A 16,451-nucleotide genomic window follows, 5' to 3' on the forward strand; every position below is an offset into this window, starting at 1 on the left:
GATCTCCCCTCCTCAAAAGAATAACAAAAGAAAAAAAAAAAGCAAAATGAGCATGTACCCTGTAGTAAGTAAATAGTAGTAGTGCATATAAATCACATAGGATACTTAGTTTACACTATTTTTTATCATAAAAGCATAAAAGCCATCCCACCGCGACAAGGTGTACCCAATCTGGACTGTAGTATCCTCTCTCTAGAATCAAAACCTTACATTGTGTCAGCCGATCACAATTTGGATGAGGGCAGAGCAGGACACTGGCCCGACTCTTCAGACAACTGCTCATGGGAAGCTATATACAGTGGTGTGAAAAAGTGTTTGCCCCCTTCCTTATTTCTTATTCTTTTGCATGTTTGTCACACTTACGTAAATGTTTCAGATCACAAAAAAAAATTAAATATTAGACAAAGATAACACAAGTAATCATAAAAATGCAGTTTTTAAATGAAGGTCTTTATTATTAAGGGAAAAAGAAATCCAAACCTACAGAGCCCTGTGTGAAAAAGTGATTGCCTCCTAAACCTAATAACTGGTTGGGCCGCCCTTAGCAGCAACTACTGCAATCAAGCGTTTGCGATAACTGGCAATGAGTCTTTTACAATGCTCTGGAGGAATTTTGCCCACTCATCTTTGCAAAATTGTTGTAATTCTGCCACATTGGAGGGTTTCCGAACATGAACCGCCTTTTTAAGGTCATGCCACAGCATCTCAATCGGATTAAGGTCAGGACTTTGACTAGACCACTCCAAAGTCTTAATTTTGTTTTTCATAAGCCATTCAGAGGTGGACTTGGTGGTGTGTTTTGGATCCTTGTCCTGCTGCATAACCCAAGTGCACTTCAGCTTGAGGTCACGAACAAACGACCGGACATTCTCCTTCAGGATTTTTTGGTAAACAGCAGAATTCATGGTTCCATTTACCACAGCAAGTCTTCCAGGTCCTGAAGCTGCAAAACAGCCCCAGACCATCACACTACCACCACCATCTTTTACTGTTAGTATGATGTTCCTTTTCTGAAATGCTGTGTTACTTTTACTCTAGATGTAATGGGACATACATCTTCCAAAAAGTTCAACTTTTGTCTTGTCAGTCCCCAGAGCATTATCCCAAAAGTCTTGGCGATCATCAAGATATTTTCTGGAAAAACTGTGACGAGCCTTTATGTTCTTTCTGCTCAGCAGTGTTTTTTGTCTTGGAACTCTGCCATGAATGCCATTTTTGTCCAGTGTCTTTCTTATGGTAGAGTCATGAACACTGACCCTTAACTGAGGCAAGTGAGGCCTGCAGTTCTTTTGTTGTTGTTGTGGGGTATTTTATGATCTCTTGGATGAGTCATCACTGCGCTCTTTTGGTAATTTTTGTCCGCCTGGACAAGGTTCACCACTGTTCCATATTTTTGCCATTTGTGGATAATGGCTGACACTGTGGTTAGCTGGAGTCACAAAGCTTTAGAAATGACTTTATAACCTTTTCCAGACCGATATATCTCAATTACTTTGTTTCTGATTTGTTTTGTGATCTGAAACATTTAAGTGTGACATACATGGAAAAGAATAAGAAATTTGGAAGGGGGTGAACACTTTTTCACACCACTGTAGATGAAATGCCTAGCTATCCCCCAGACACTAAATTAGTTTGGACCCAGAAGAAAAAGTATCAGAAGCCTCATCTTAGAGGACCTACACATTCTCACATGGGGAGAAATCCTTTTCTCATTAAAGGCGTCCACAAACAACAACACATTGTCTTCTACTGGACTCGTGTTGTTTCTTGGTACTGTTGAGCTTCATCCAGTCTCCTTGCTTTCTATACATTTCTAGACATTTAGTAACCCCTGCAGCAAATCAGCAGCTACTGATTGGCTGCAGCGGTAACATGTCAATTGTTGCCGAAGTGAGAACTAGCAGACTGTCTCTCTTGATGGGGTACATCAATTGGCCATTGCAGGCAATCAATGTTGGAGGCGGTAGTCTGGAGTTTATTTTGTTTTTTGGTTGTTTATTTTCAGATTATCAAGTTGTGGACGACCATTGGGTTACAGTACAAAAACCATTACAAATCATTTATTTTCAAGCATTGAATACTGATATTGATTTTATATTGGACTATTAGAATTTCATCCAAACTTTTTATCTATTCTTAAGATGAAATTCATAGCTAATGCATCAATTCTTCTCTGCACAGATTGGCGGCCGGCGGTGTACCTCTCTGTATTAGACTGTGGCAAGGAGTCCAATAGCCCAACGTGTAGAGACTTTGGAGTGCAAGGATTCCCCACTGTACAGGTAACGGCCTCTTTCGCGTTTCTTGTTATTACCTGATTTCTGATCACAATGTCAATCACATATGAACAGTATAAATCCTGCTCACCGTGTCTTGTCTTTTTTTTTTTTTCTTTCAGTTTTTCAAAACTTTTACCAAAAACCCATTGAATGGTATCAAGTTTCCCAGTATGTGAACTACTTTATTTTTCTTCTCTTTTTATATTTTGTCTTTGATTTTATAGGGTTTTTATCCCAAGTTTCTAGTTAGCTTTTGTCATAACATGAACTCCTCTGGTTCTCCCAAACTTAAGGCCAAAAAGTTGGATAGTGGACACTTTATATGAAAATTGTAAGTGTCGGTCCATCAAACCTGCATTTACACTTACATGTTATGTGAATTTATACTTAACTAAACTGTCCATGCTACTTTGGTGAATGAATTAACAAGTTTCCACAGTTATTAAAATAAAAATATAAAGAAAAAGATACTTACAACTATACGGTCTTGGTCAAAGCTCCAACTACATCCCTCTGTAATCTGCTTTTATGTTGGATTCTATTCAGAAAAGCGCTTCCTGTGACCATCACTGTGTGTAAAGGGGGCCGACTGACTCGTTTCAAAAGCCAGCCCCCTTTTCTGTCTATGTATCAGCTATGACCCAGTAGGGGGCTGGCTTATTTATTGAAGAGGGCTGGTCAGCCACCATCGCGTCACGCACAGAACTGGTCACACGCCAATAAAGGAAACGTTCTCCTCTGGAGGGTTCAGGAACCGAGGCCAACAGCGCCAGCTTTGATAATGACTGTTTATTAGCAGGTTATATATATATATATATTTTTATCTTTTGTTAGATCTATTTTTTTTTCTAGCCGGACAGCTTGTGCTCAGCTTCTTTGTAACCTGTTCCTTTTTTTTATCATTAAATAGAAAACATATATAAAGAGTTGGCTCTTAGTTTTTTTTTTACTGTTTTTCCATCCATTCTAGACTGTCACCTTATACTCATCCTCCTTATTTCTGCAGGTCGTGAACCAGATGATATGAGACACTTCATCATCGATAAACTAGAGGCGCAAAAAGAGACTCCACCTCCCGCGTGTCCTCCACTCGAGCCAATCAGGTATGATTGCGGCGGAGCAGAAATGATGGACGCTTGCTGCAAATTGACTCCACTTTCATGTGTGCATTGTACAGTGGAATAATAGGCTTTTCAGTCTGTAAAGTAACACTTGTAACCTGTAAAATAACACTTGTAGTATGTTTTATTAGGTAATAAACTTGGCACCCTAGACTTCTAAAATGATGAGCAGCGCCCTGTATAACTCTTCCTGTTTGTGGAAATCATCAATACCCTTGGAAAATAATTAGTATCCTGGACTTTATTGATTTTTAGTGCGTACCGTGACATGCACTGATCCCTAAATGTACAATTATTCCTCCTCCCACCACTACTACCCCCGTGAATAGCTGATTCCAAGACATACTGAGAGGGAATGCAGATTGTGAGCCCCAATGGGGACAGTGATGATAATGTCTGTAAAGTGCTGTGGAATTAATGGCGCTATATAAGTGAGTAAAATAAATCAATACAATAAATTAGAAGGCTCCCGTTGATGAGACTTCCCTTTGATCAGCTTTAGACTGCGGCTACACGACGACTTTGGCAACAACATCTATCTCGCTGCCAAAATTCGCTATGTGTCGCTGCTACATCACAGCACAATATAAGTGAATGCATTGCAACCCCCGAGGGTACTGCGATCAGAACAAGCGGGTAGCCAAAAAATCCGGTGCAGGGTCAAAATGAGACCCCATTCACTTGTGTTGCGCTGCAAAGTAGCAGCGACGCATAGCGAATTTTGTCACATGACCTTTTTTCTCTTATACGAGAAAATCGGGCTGATTATGCTAATGTGCTCCGATTTTCTCAGATGTGCAGAATAAAAAAAAAATTCTCCATCTTCACGGTTCTGTCAATCCTTGAAATTCGGACCACACCCATATGTCATCTGAGTGCGGTCCAGTTTTTTTCGACAACAAATGGACATGAATGGCCGAGTGCGGTACGATTGGATGCAACTTTTGAATGCTGCGATTTTTTTTTTGATTTTTTTTTTCTCGGACCTACTCCGTTCAAGGAAAAAATCGGACATGTGCACGGTCCCATAGAATTAAATGACGGATAGCGCTCGTCAATTTTTACGGTTGTTTGAACAAGCCTTTGTCTCAAACCAGTGAAACAACCACAGTGTGTGATAAATCCTTAAGGCTATGTGCCCACGATGCAGAAATGCTCCGGATTTTTTCCTGAGCATTTTTGCATCTTCCTGGCAGGGACAAGCGGATGTGAAGCGTTCTTCACATGCATTTCCGCATGCGGGTTGACAAGCGCTTTCCAAGCGATTTTAGCATCACTTGGAAAGTGCTTGTCAGCTTGGTCACACTATATAAATCCATGCAAACGGCATGGATTTATATAGTGTGACCTTAAAGAAAGGTTAAAAATAAAAAAATAAATCTATACTTACCCTCTGATGGCCCCCGCAGTCTTGCTTCGCTCCGTTCTCCCTTGCCGGCAGCTCGCGGTGCACTACACACATTGAAGGACCTGCCGTCGCATGACTATGACATCAGCGCAGGTCCTTCAGTCCACCGCAATCTGCCTCCAAGGGAGGACAAGCGCACCGGGGGCCATCAGAAGGTAAATATAACATTTATTTTTTATTTTATTCTTTTTTTCACAGGTTCTATGGTACCCGGGTCCGGAGGAGAGTCTCCTGTCCTCCACACCCGGGCACCATCTGCACATTGAAACGCGTGGAATGCGCATCTACATATACAGTGATGCGTAATCCATGCATTTCAATGCAAGTCAATGGCGGCGAAAACACAGCACTTCTACAAAATAATTGGCAGTGCTGCGTTTTTTTCCGCAATGATAATCCGCAGCGGAAATTTCCGCAGCATGTGCACAGCACATGCGGATTATCATTGGGGAACATGGCAGGCCTTCTACCAAGCGTTTTTTAAGCGTTTCTGCAGTGTTTTTGCCGCTGCGGAAACGCTTAAACGCATCGTGGGCACACAGCCTAATAGTTTATATTGGACAATTCACAATGGCTATGATTTAATATTTGTTTTGCCATTTGTACATCTCACACACGATTTGTGCTGTATTATTCACTGAAAAGTAATACATTTCTCTTTCAGCGCCCCTGAGGTTGACTATTTTTTTGAAAATAATGATGAAGCCTATCTTGCTTTGATTTTTGAACAGCCTGAAGAGTACATGGGACGAGAGGTAAGGACTCACAACACTAGACATGTGTAAACCTGTGGTACTCTGAAATATTAGAATTAAAGGGACAACCCCTGTCTATATGAACTATTGGGTTATATGGGTGTCACCCAATTGAGACCCACATTTATGAGACAAAATAAAGAGACGCTCTGAAGGACTCGGCCATCCTAGTATTAAATGAAGCCATTCATTTGCATGGCTGCCATCTAATATTACTTTTTCCGCTGCAACAATAGAGTAGAGGTGATATTTAGTAAAGTCTATATTCTTGCAACACAAGCAATCACAGTTTTGGCAATGGTTTGATCAGTGAGCCTTGATTGTTTAAATAGTAAGGAGGGAGTGTATTTTCTAAATAATACAAACATCAATTTAAATAAGCTTTTAGTATACAATTCAACATGTGATATATTAGAGTCCTGCCCGACCTTGAGTTTCGCTCTTTTAGCTTCTTCTGGGGCATGTCTTGTTTCAAAATTTAAAAAGTCCCTGATGCCATTCGATGCCTTTCAAATTAAAAATCTAATCATCATACATGGAGACAAACAATCAAAAGAGCCAATATTACATCCTTTTGTTACTATATTGGCGTAGTACTGCTGGAAACCAGTGGCTGAAGGAGCAGGAACAGCAAACCGTTGTAGAAGTTCTTGGAGTTAGCAAAGGAGTGGTAGGAAACAATCCGTAGATAGGTGAGAACAGTCTGGGTAAGAATGTTCAGGAGCTGGAGACGGAAACTAGGATAACAGCTAGACACAATACTCAAGCAATGAGTGAGTGATCCATGCGGCTTTAAGTAGGCCCAAACAGGAAACAAGATGGACCCCACAGGTTTAGAATCTGCCATTTTAGTAAAGGGCAAATGCAGAGCACAACAGCAGCCTCCAGTGGTAAGGAGTGGGATTGCAGCACAATTATTAAGGTGAACAATAGCAGCCACTAGTGGTCAAACTGTAGAAGGACTACAGAAATCCAGCGCCACAGCTCTCCCGATCCCTATAGTATTTACATCTGAACTAAGCTGATCACAACTGTTCAGTGGGGAGTTCTAAGTATCAGACCTCTCGCTGATTTTATAGGTCATCAATATCAGAGTAGTGGACATCCCCTTTAAGTGTCCACAAGCATTTTATAGCTTACGTCTGCTGTCTTTAGGTTTTTGTATTATTTTCTCTCTACATTTTTTATCATTATTCTTTTACTGAACTATATTAAACACATGGTTGTCGTATTAAATGACAATTAATATGTAGATTAAATTCTGCATTCATTTTCTCTCTCAGGTTGCTTTGGACATGGTACAGTATCAGGGGGTCTCAGTAAGGAGGGTACTTAAAAGCCAATCCGAATTAGTAGAACGGCTCAAGGTGTCGTCATTCCCATCTGGTTTCCTCCTGTGTAGGAATGGGTCTATTAGTAAAATTAACCTGTGAGTATCTGCCTTTCTGGCTATGTGTATCCCCCATGTAGTTATGTTGAATGTTTGTAAACTTATTTGTTTCTTACAGGAAGGAAGAGTCTCGTGCGGCGTATACAGAATTCCTGCGGGCACTTCCAGGGGTGAAGAGGTTTATTGTTAATCTCATTCAGTGGTCCGCAAACCCTGTTGATGACACAGTGGTCCGCAGGGCTGTAAACAGGTGTGAATATATCTTCTCTGGAACTTTCTTGTCTTCTTAGTTTGAATCCACTTTTACAGGATCTATTTTTGGCATTTAGGGTTTTTAGAGCTTTGTCCTAAGTGTTGCCCTGTTCATACTGTCTATATGGTAACCATGTGAAACATAAAATTCTGTCTACCTGCACCCGCCACTAGAGGGAACACAGGAGCTTAGTGAATACAGTAGTATTATTGAGTTTAATGTGCAACCAGTGTTTCCCAACATTTTTTGGCATTGACGCACCCCTGTAAAAAAAAAAAAAAAAAAAAAACATTGGAGCACCCCTATCAAATATTTTTTTTGCAAATGGCAAAAAATAATTGCAAAACATATGATTTAAAAAAAGAAAAAAAAAATCTACACGGTACCCTACTGGATAATATAAAAGTACATACCATGTCCCCCTAGATATATAAAAATATACACAGTGCCCGTCAATGTAAAGGTAGAATCCAATGCCTCCTGAATATAAAAAAAAATACACTGCGCCCCTGACTTATAAATAAATATACACGTGTCCTCTGTGTTGAAAGATAATGTACCCTCTGGAATAAAACGAAAAAAACATTTGCCTCATATCAGATGCGCCCTGTGTTTTGTCTTTTTTTCTGGTGAAGAAAAAAAAAATCACTATGTATTAAAAATAGTAATCTAGCACTTTTCACACTGCCACGGAGTCTGTTTTATACGCTGTAGGGTTTCAGCTCTCTGGTAGTCACACAGTCACAGCGTTTTTATATAAAAAATAGCATAAGGTTTATTGTCCATCATAAAGTTATAATTCCAAAATGAGTACTCTCACCAACCTCAATATTCCAGGCAATATCAGCTCAAGCAGTTATAAAATGTGTTCACCAAACAAACACAATCTTTCTTCTACTGCAGCACACACTCTGCTTGTTATTAGGCCTATAAGCCCCGGACTAGATTATTCAATGACCTTTCCCACCCAGACTCTTTTGGTAGCTCCTGAATTCCAGACCTAAAATCCAGTCAAATTAGAAATCTCTCAGTAAGCTAGTTTTACTGGTACAGACTTTACATTACTGAGGCCAACCATCTTGATGACACATATCTGCCATCCAGGACATTACCTCCTGCTTTCTTACAACTCATACTTTCTGTCCTTCCAGGAACAGTTTTCAACAGTCTCTTTATCATCAGAGGCAGGATTACAATTATCACCTCTATACACAGCTGATAACACAGGATCCACCAATCAGAATAAGTGATGCCACAGCTGACCCCTCGTACTGCCCTCACAATGACCTTTACAGTGACGTTTTCACACGTTAATTTTATGTTTCAATACAAAAGATAGGATGATAGGTTCAGAGTCTGTTCATTGCTGCTAATGTACAATGGTATTTTGCATATTTGTCACACTTAAATGTTTCAGATCACAAAACAAATTTTAAATATTAGACAAAGATAACACAAGTAATCATAAAAACTCAGTTTTTAAATAACGGTCTTTATTATTAAGGTAAAAAGAAATCCAAACCTACAGGGCCCTGTGTGAAAAAGTGATTGCCTCCTAAACCTAATAACTTGTTGGGCCACCCTTAGCAGCAACAACTGCAATCAAGTGTTTGGATAACTGGCAATGAGTCTTTTACAACACTCTGGGGGAATTTTGGGCACTCATCTTTGCAAAATTGTTGTAATTCTGCTACATTGGAGGGTTTCTGAGCACGAACCGCCTTTTTAAGGTCATGCCACAGCATCTCAATCAGATTAAAGTCAGGACATTGACTAGGCCACTCCAAAGTCTTAATTTTGTTGTTCTTAAGCCATTCAAAGGTGTACTTGCTGGTGTGTTTTGGATCATTGTCCTGCTGCATAACCCAAGTGCGCTTCAGCGTGAGGTCACGAAGAGATGGCCGGACATTCTCCTTCGGGATTTTTTGATAGAGAGCAGAATTCATGCTTCCATTTAGCACAGCAAGTCTTCCAGGTCCTGAAGCAGCAAAACAGCCCCAGATCCTTACACTACCACCACCATATTTTACTGTTGGTATGATGTTCCCTGTCTGAAATGCTGCATTACTTCTACACCAGATGTAACATACAACTTCCAAAAAAATCAACTTTTGTCTGGTCAGTCCACATAGTATTCTCCCAAAAGTCTTGGCAATTATCAAGATTTTTTTCTGGCAAAACTGAGATGAGTCTTTATGTTCTTTTTGCTCAGCAGTGGTTTTCGTCTTGGAACTTTGCCATGCAGGCTATTTTTGCTCAGTCTTTCTTATAGTGGAGTCATGAACACTGACTTTAACTGAGGCAAGTGAGGCCTGCACTTCTTTGGATCTTGTTGTGGGGTCTTTTGTGACTTCTTGGATGAGTCGTCACTGCGCTCTTGGGGTAATTTTGTGGATAGTGGCTCTCACTGTGGTTCTTTGGAGTCCCAAGGTTTTAGAAATGACTTTACAACCTTTTCCAAACTGATGGATCTGAAATACTTGGTTTCTAATTTGTTTCTGAATTTCTTTGGATCGCAGCATGATGTCTAGATTTTGAGGATCTTTTGGTCTACTTCACTTTGTTAGGCAGGTCCTATGTAAGTGATTTCTTGATTGAGAACAGGTGTGGCAGGAATCAGGCCTGTGTGTGGGAAATTGAATTCAGCTTCCCAAAGATGTGATTAAACCACAGTTAATTTATGTTTTAATGAGGGGGGCAATCACTTTTTCACACAGGGCCCTGTAAGTTTACATTTCTTTTTCTCTTAATAATAAAGACCTTCATTTAAAAACTGCAGTTTGTGTTTACTCGTGTTATCTTTTTGAAATATTTACATTTGTTTTGTGATCTGAAACATTTAAGTGTGACAAACATGCAAAAGAATAAGAAATCAGGAAGGGGCAAACACTTTTTCACACCACTGTACATGTGTTGTTTCCTGGAACAACAGGAAGTTAGAGTTTAAAAGTGCTCCAGTGGCCGGTGGAAATTTTTTTTTTAATACAGATTGTGATATGAGGTGGTGGGGTGGAAAACATTTCCCAAAAGTTTCAAAAATACATATTTACCACAAAAATCCCATTTTAACTAGTTCATCATCGGGTCACTTACCCCCCCCCCCCCGTTCTGACCCAGGGACATTTTATTGCTTTTAATGGCTTTATAATTTCTTCACTTTCAGATATTCAAATGATTTTTGCCTCTTATTTTTCACGACACATGGAAATTAATTTTCCTGCTATTTTTATGGGGAGAAGTTTTCTGATATCCGGGAAAATGTTAGGAAAAATAGGACATACATGTCTTTTCTTCACTTTTTAACTTTTTATTTATCACCACAAAGAACCTCTAAAAACATTTTAAATTGTGTTCCCCTTTTCAAAGAAATTAGTTTTCTATATTGGATATATTTTTTTGATAGGGGTGGGGCTAGAAACAGCGATTTAGACTGTCTGTCTCTTAGGAGTTTTTATCACTTTTATTTTTGCTTATTGGGGGCATTTTAAAACATCAATGCACTATTTTTTTCTGATTTGCTTTGTAAATGAAGCTGATATATTAGCTCCAACTACAAGGGCCTGTAGACTGCATAACAGAGCGGTCTGGGTTTCCTAGGACCCAACAGCTCCTGCTCCCTCCCTGCACCCAGTGATCTCATATTCATTGGATTCGGAGATGGAAGCAGGGTAAGTGCTTCATAATCTATGTACATACACTAGGTCAGCCCTCAGCAATAAGAGAAGACTGCCCGGACGTTTAAAGTCTATGGGCAGTCCTGAAGTAGTTAAGCACTAGGCCATTTTCTGATGATACATTCCCTAAAAGGTCCCTGGAAGCCCCTTATACACATTTGATTAGTGGCAGACCTTACAATAAATTGTTCTAGTGGTAGTTTTATGACCAAGCAGGAGTTTTGTTACTCTACATTGTCTTTTGTAGGTTAAAAAAAAAAGACATTTTCTTTTTCTTTCTCTTATTTTTAGTTCTGTTATATACATGGCGGATCTTGAGTCCTCTATCCATTACTCCCTGCGGGTTGAGGTGGCTCGGTACAGCAAATTCAATGGTGATCGTCTCAGGGCTCTGACGAATTATGTCTCCATATTGAAAAAGGTGATGATGAATGTTATAGTTTCCAGAGTGAACAGACGTATATGTGCCTGTAGTGGTAAGACGGCCATGTACTATGATCAGTAGAGATCAGCAAAAAGTTTTGAACTACCCTATCCGGTGACTACTTATTTACTCAATAGCAGATGGTCCAGGACAATGCAAACTTTCTCGCTTGGAATTCAAATGTGAGCATATTTGCAATTATTAGGCCCCCACAATATTATGATGTCACACAAGGTCTAGTCACTAGCGCTCATGCGACATCATGACGTTGTGGGGACTTAGCAATTGCAAGACGCATCCAGGGTGTCGGCATTTAAGTTCCGGCCAAGGAAGTTCGCACTGCCCTGGTCCGGTTGCTACAGAGAAAAGAAGTGGACGCCAGATCAGGTTCGTGTGAACCTTTTTTGCTCATTTATAGTAAGCAGGACATTATACAATGGAGGATGAGTAGCTGTATGGTTCTATATATTTACATAAAATGTCCACTAGATTGCTCTCGTTTTGTGCTAGCACCTAAAATCACCACTAGAGGGAGCTTGAGCTGTGCTAGCTCATAAAATCACCACTAGAGGGAGCCAGTTCAGTATTTTTTATTCAATTTTTTCTTCATTGTAATCACTAATATTATCGTATTAGTTTTTGCAAAATTGATTTTAAAGCTAAGGAAATATTTATAGAGTCTGTGTTTCATCTAATAAAAAAGTTTTGATGTTTTTATATAGTTCATTTCATTGTGCATCTATTTCTTACCCAGTACTTTCCTGCACGCCCCTTCTTGCGCACACTGCTGGATTCTCTGTATCCTTGGCTGTACAATCAAAGGGGAAAAATGGTAACATACAAGGATTTTGCTGATGCTGTAAATAATAAAAAACAGGTAAGTTGGATTTGGGTCTCCTCAACCCTTCTGTCTCCAATCAGAATGGAAAATCCACATCACAGCAATTGTTCTATTCATTATCCGATATCTCGTGCACCTTTGTGTTTAGGAGCAGGATGCTGTGCTGACCCCACATGTCAACTTCGTCTGGTGTCAGGGTTCCAAGCCGGAATTCCGAGGTTTTCCATGTTCTGTCTGGACACTGTTCCACTTGCTGACCGTCAGAGCCGCACAGCTTGGATCTGAAGAAACCAGTGAGTGTGATTGAACTATTAGAAAATTATATTTAACAAAACAAAACATTTGCTGATTTTTTTTTTATACTATTGCCATAAAAAAAATTGAATAATTCAATATTTTTATATCAGCCACATGAGCAGGCACAATAAGCTGACACTTGGGCCATGTTCTCACAAAGCATAAATGCTGCATTTTTTTCATTACCTCATTTTGTGCATAAAATCTGCTCATTTTAAAACTTCAGTCAAAGTAGATACGATTTTAGGAAAACTGTGTTTAAAGATGCTGTTGAGCTTTGCCTCTTTTGGGGGGGTTTTGGTACGTTTTTTGAGGCTTCTATAGGGAGCTTGAAAAAATACATTTAAAAACTGTAATTGTGTTTATAAGTGCAGAATCAAAAAGTTTCTGCAGTAAAAAAGGAGTAAAAAGGGGTAAAATACATAAAAAATGCAATAACTTGAGCAAATTCCTATTGCACATTTTGCAGAAAAAACGCAATGCAAAAACACAATCCTTCGCCCATGTGGACACGGTTTTACTGTTTTCTGTTGCTCACTTGTCAGTATTGCTGTAAAGGAGAGAAGGAGCAAAATCATCTAGTTATCTTCAAAAAGGGACACATTTAAAGGGATTTTCTGTCTCATAAGAATATGCTATCACTTTACAATGGGCGGTGGGGGGTTTGGCCTCTAGGACACCCATTGTTGCTGAGAATGGAGACCACAGCCCTAGTTTAGCACTGCAGCCACATCTAAACGGCTTTGCGGGGATCAGCAGCCGCCCTTATTTACATAGGGCCCTGCATGGCGTATGGCCGGGGTGCTGCTCTGCAAGACAAAACGGCAAAGTGTGCCCAATGCTAAACTATTGTTTCGACTCCTTCATTATCACGATGGAGGAATTTTTACAAAACTTTTTATTTGCTTCTACTTTGTGTCCAGTATATTTTCCTAAGTAGAGTGAAAAGTAAAAAAAGAAAGGATCAGATCTCTTCTTTAGGGGGTGGCCCAGATGTTAGCGCTGTGATAGGGGGCACTAACGATTACTTTAGGTTTGCTATCATTTTATTAAGTCAGTTTTGGGGAGAATGTTCACGTCAGTATTTGGAGGTCAACATACCACATTAATAAAATCCCCCCCCCCCCCAACTGTTAGATATTGATCTATTGTAAAAAAAAAAAAAAAGATTTTGACTGTTTGTCTCCTTGTCTGAAATGTTTTCTGTCTTGTTAAGGTGCACAGGAGGTTTTGAAGGCCATGCGTGGTTATGTCCGTTACTACTTTGGCTGCAAGGAGTGCGCTCGTCACTTTGAGGAAATGGCTAAAGAGTCAATGAACAGCGTCCGTACTCTGGATGAAGCCATCAGATGGTTGTGGCTCAGTCATAACCGGGTTAATAAGAGACTGGCTGGTGAGTCCATAATTAAGGAAAGAACAAGGTGAAAATTCCTCTACTTCCATCGTGAGGATAATAGTACTGCCGGTGGGAGGTAAAACTCCGGCTGGATTCACATTTGTAATGTACAGTTGGTGTTCGGACAGCGATGCCCATCCCGACCAATGGTTTACTGACCTGAGATAAATGCCTCATATATGACTATGAGACACTTAGTTCAGATCAGGAGTCAGGCTGAGCATTGTGGTCCAAGCATAGACCATATGTTACAGATGTGAGTCCAGTTCTAGACCTTATTCACATTACATGGAGGGCGAGGTGGTCATGTTGGAAAAGCAGAAAAACGGAACAACCGAAGCCAGGTCCTAAAGGGAGGCCGGTGTTTGAGAAAAGAGTCCCGAGAAACCGACTGTAAGTGATGTCCTAACTCCACCGGTCAAAGCAGAAGAACCTGGAGAGCTACCTGTGGCTTTGAAAGGAAAACTTAACCCCAGACATCCGCTTTTTTTTTTTTTTACTTACAGGAAAATAAACACTGACTTTCATCAGTACGCTGGATCACATTTTCATTTTTTCTTGTATGTAAAAAAAATAATGTAGGTTTCTTCAGCTTCTCCTTACAGCCTGTGAAAAAGGACAGCACATAGAAGGCATCCGAGTGCTCTCCAAGTTTTTCACGGACCCAAAAACTTGCATTGGAGACTTTGATCTGGGACTCGGATCAAAAACATACAAGTCGTTTTTTTTTTTTTACTGCAGATTCTTGGTCTGTAAGAAAACACAGACATTGATAAAGATAGTAATGGATACATGTTCTACCCATGAAAAACAGATGGAACTTGTCTGTGATAAAGGGATGTCTGAGCAAGGCCTTACGCAGAGATGTCTGACATTTCTGTAAAATGCTTGTTGCTCCTGAGCTACGAGCCGCAAATTCAAGATTTGTTAATCAGTAAAGTTATTAACAAGGCTGCAGTTCTCGATTTTTTTTTTTTTTTTTTTTTCTAAAGTCACATTCAAACAAACAGGGATAAAAAAAAAGAAAAAACATGTCCATTGGGTGTGTTTGATATTGCAAATAAGAAGTACCAAAGCTCATGGACAAGAAGAGCAGTGTAGCTTATTATTATTTTTGGTATATTTTAGAAAACCCTTTATTTCCGAATGTATATCTAGAAATTTATTGTATGCAATATTTAGGAGACCACAGACATGACCACTAACCATATCACCTTTTCTTAGGAGATGCAACCGAAGATCCTGATTTTCCAAAGATTCAGTGGCCTCCTAACGAGCTTTGTCCAGACTGCCAGAAACTGGTAGATAATAACATTACTTGGGATGAGCCCGCTGTACTCCGCTTCATGAAGATACGTTTTTCTGAGGACAATTTATCATACGACTACTTGGAGGATGAGGCGGTCATGTTGGAAAAGCAGAGAAACGAAACAGCCAAAGTCAGGTCCAAAAGAGAGGCCAGTGTTCGAGCAAAGGGTCCCCAGAAAACGACTGTACGTGATGTCCTAATTCCACCGGTCAAAACAGAAGACCATAGAGAGCTACTTGTAGCTTCGAAAGGAAAACTTAACCCCAGACACCGGCCCTCCATAATAAAAATGAAATCTTTTACATCTTTGGATGCTAATAAGGGGGAAGAAGAGAACATTGTGGATTTAGACTCTTTCGAACATAATTTTTTTCCTCGTAGAACATTAAAGGAATCCAATTCCAAAAATAAATATGCCATCCAGCCAGAGAAAATGGTAGATCTTCCCGATTCCAAGTTCGACCAAGACGCAGTAAAAGCTCGCCTGCTTAAAAGGGGAATAAATGAAAATTTTCTCATTGGGGTGGGAGTAGAGAATGGGGATGTGATTGGGAAAAGGCGTTGGGTGAAGATGCTGGAAGTTGGGTTCTCTCAACTGGACATCAGCATCTGTGTCATTCTGTATTTCCTCTCCAGCATGTGTCTACTAGCGATGTACCTGTACCTAAGCTTCCGGTCCCGGCTCAGACAGCGGTGTTTGTATCCACAACCATGATACCAGTGTTGATATTCGGTTTTATAGGACTACAAACCTGATGTTTTACGTAACTGAACATTTTGCTAGAGAACAATGTGCTGTCATAATCTGGGGAAGTTCTGTACCAATAGAGCAAAACCACTGGAGACCAAAGCTGAGCTCATCGTAGTTGTCTTATCCACTGATGTTTTAAAAAAATAAAACTGTTTAAAAAAAAAACTGTGGGTTTATTAAAATGGTCAGGATGTTATAATACATGGATGTCCAGAGACATGTTCACAGCCTTATGTTACTCTCATCAGATATAGTGGTATGGAAACGTTTGGGCATCTTTGGTCAAAATTATTGTTATTGTGAACAGTTAAGCAAGTTGAAGAAGAAATGATCTCTAAAAGGCCTAAAGTTAAAGATGGCACATTTCCTTTGTATTTTAGGCAAAAAAATATATATATATAGTAATCTTTTACATTTTTAAAGGAAAATGGGCCGATGCAAAAGTTTGGGCACCCTGCATGGTTAGTATCTAGTAGCACCCACTTTTGAAAGTATCACAGCTTGTAATTGCTTTTTGTAGCCAGACAAGAGTCTTTCAATTCTTGTTTGGGGG

At 39.8% G+C, this 16,451-nt stretch overlaps 1 protein-coding gene across 1 annotated transcript in view; it reads left to right on the top strand.

Annotated features, from left to right (window-relative positions):
* Nucleotides 1–16,017, top strand: part of QSOX1 (quiescin sulfhydryl oxidase 1) — a 74,558-nt gene extending 58,541 nt beyond the window's left edge. The window contains exons 2-12 of the mRNA XM_073643281.1: nt 2,182–2,282; nt 2,399–2,447; nt 3,286–3,382; nt 5,473–5,563; nt 6,847–6,992; nt 7,072–7,203; nt 11,172–11,301; nt 12,059–12,181; nt 12,294–12,438; nt 13,659–13,835; nt 15,063–16,017. Coding sequence (XP_073499382.1) covers nt 2,182–2,282; nt 2,399–2,447; nt 3,286–3,382; nt 5,473–5,563; nt 6,847–6,992; nt 7,072–7,203; nt 11,172–11,301; nt 12,059–12,181; nt 12,294–12,438; nt 13,659–13,835; nt 15,063–15,862 — 1,991 coding nt within the window. The 3' untranslated portion in view covers nt 15,863–16,017. The remainder of the gene's footprint in view (nt 1–2,181; nt 2,283–2,398; nt 2,448–3,285; nt 3,383–5,472; nt 5,564–6,846; nt 6,993–7,071; nt 7,204–11,171; nt 11,302–12,058; nt 12,182–12,293; nt 12,439–13,658; nt 13,836–15,062) is intronic.
* Nucleotides 16,018–16,451: the final 434 nt, after the last annotated feature.

This window comes from Phyllobates terribilis, unplaced genomic scaffold, assembly GCF_046119375.1.
Source record: "Phyllobates terribilis strain yellow unplaced genomic scaffold, ASM4611937v1 Scaffold_8__6_contigs__length_399053987, whole genome shotgun sequence".
In the NCBI taxonomy this organism is placed as follows: domain Eukaryota; kingdom Metazoa; phylum Chordata; class Amphibia; order Anura; family Dendrobatidae; genus Phyllobates; species Phyllobates terribilis.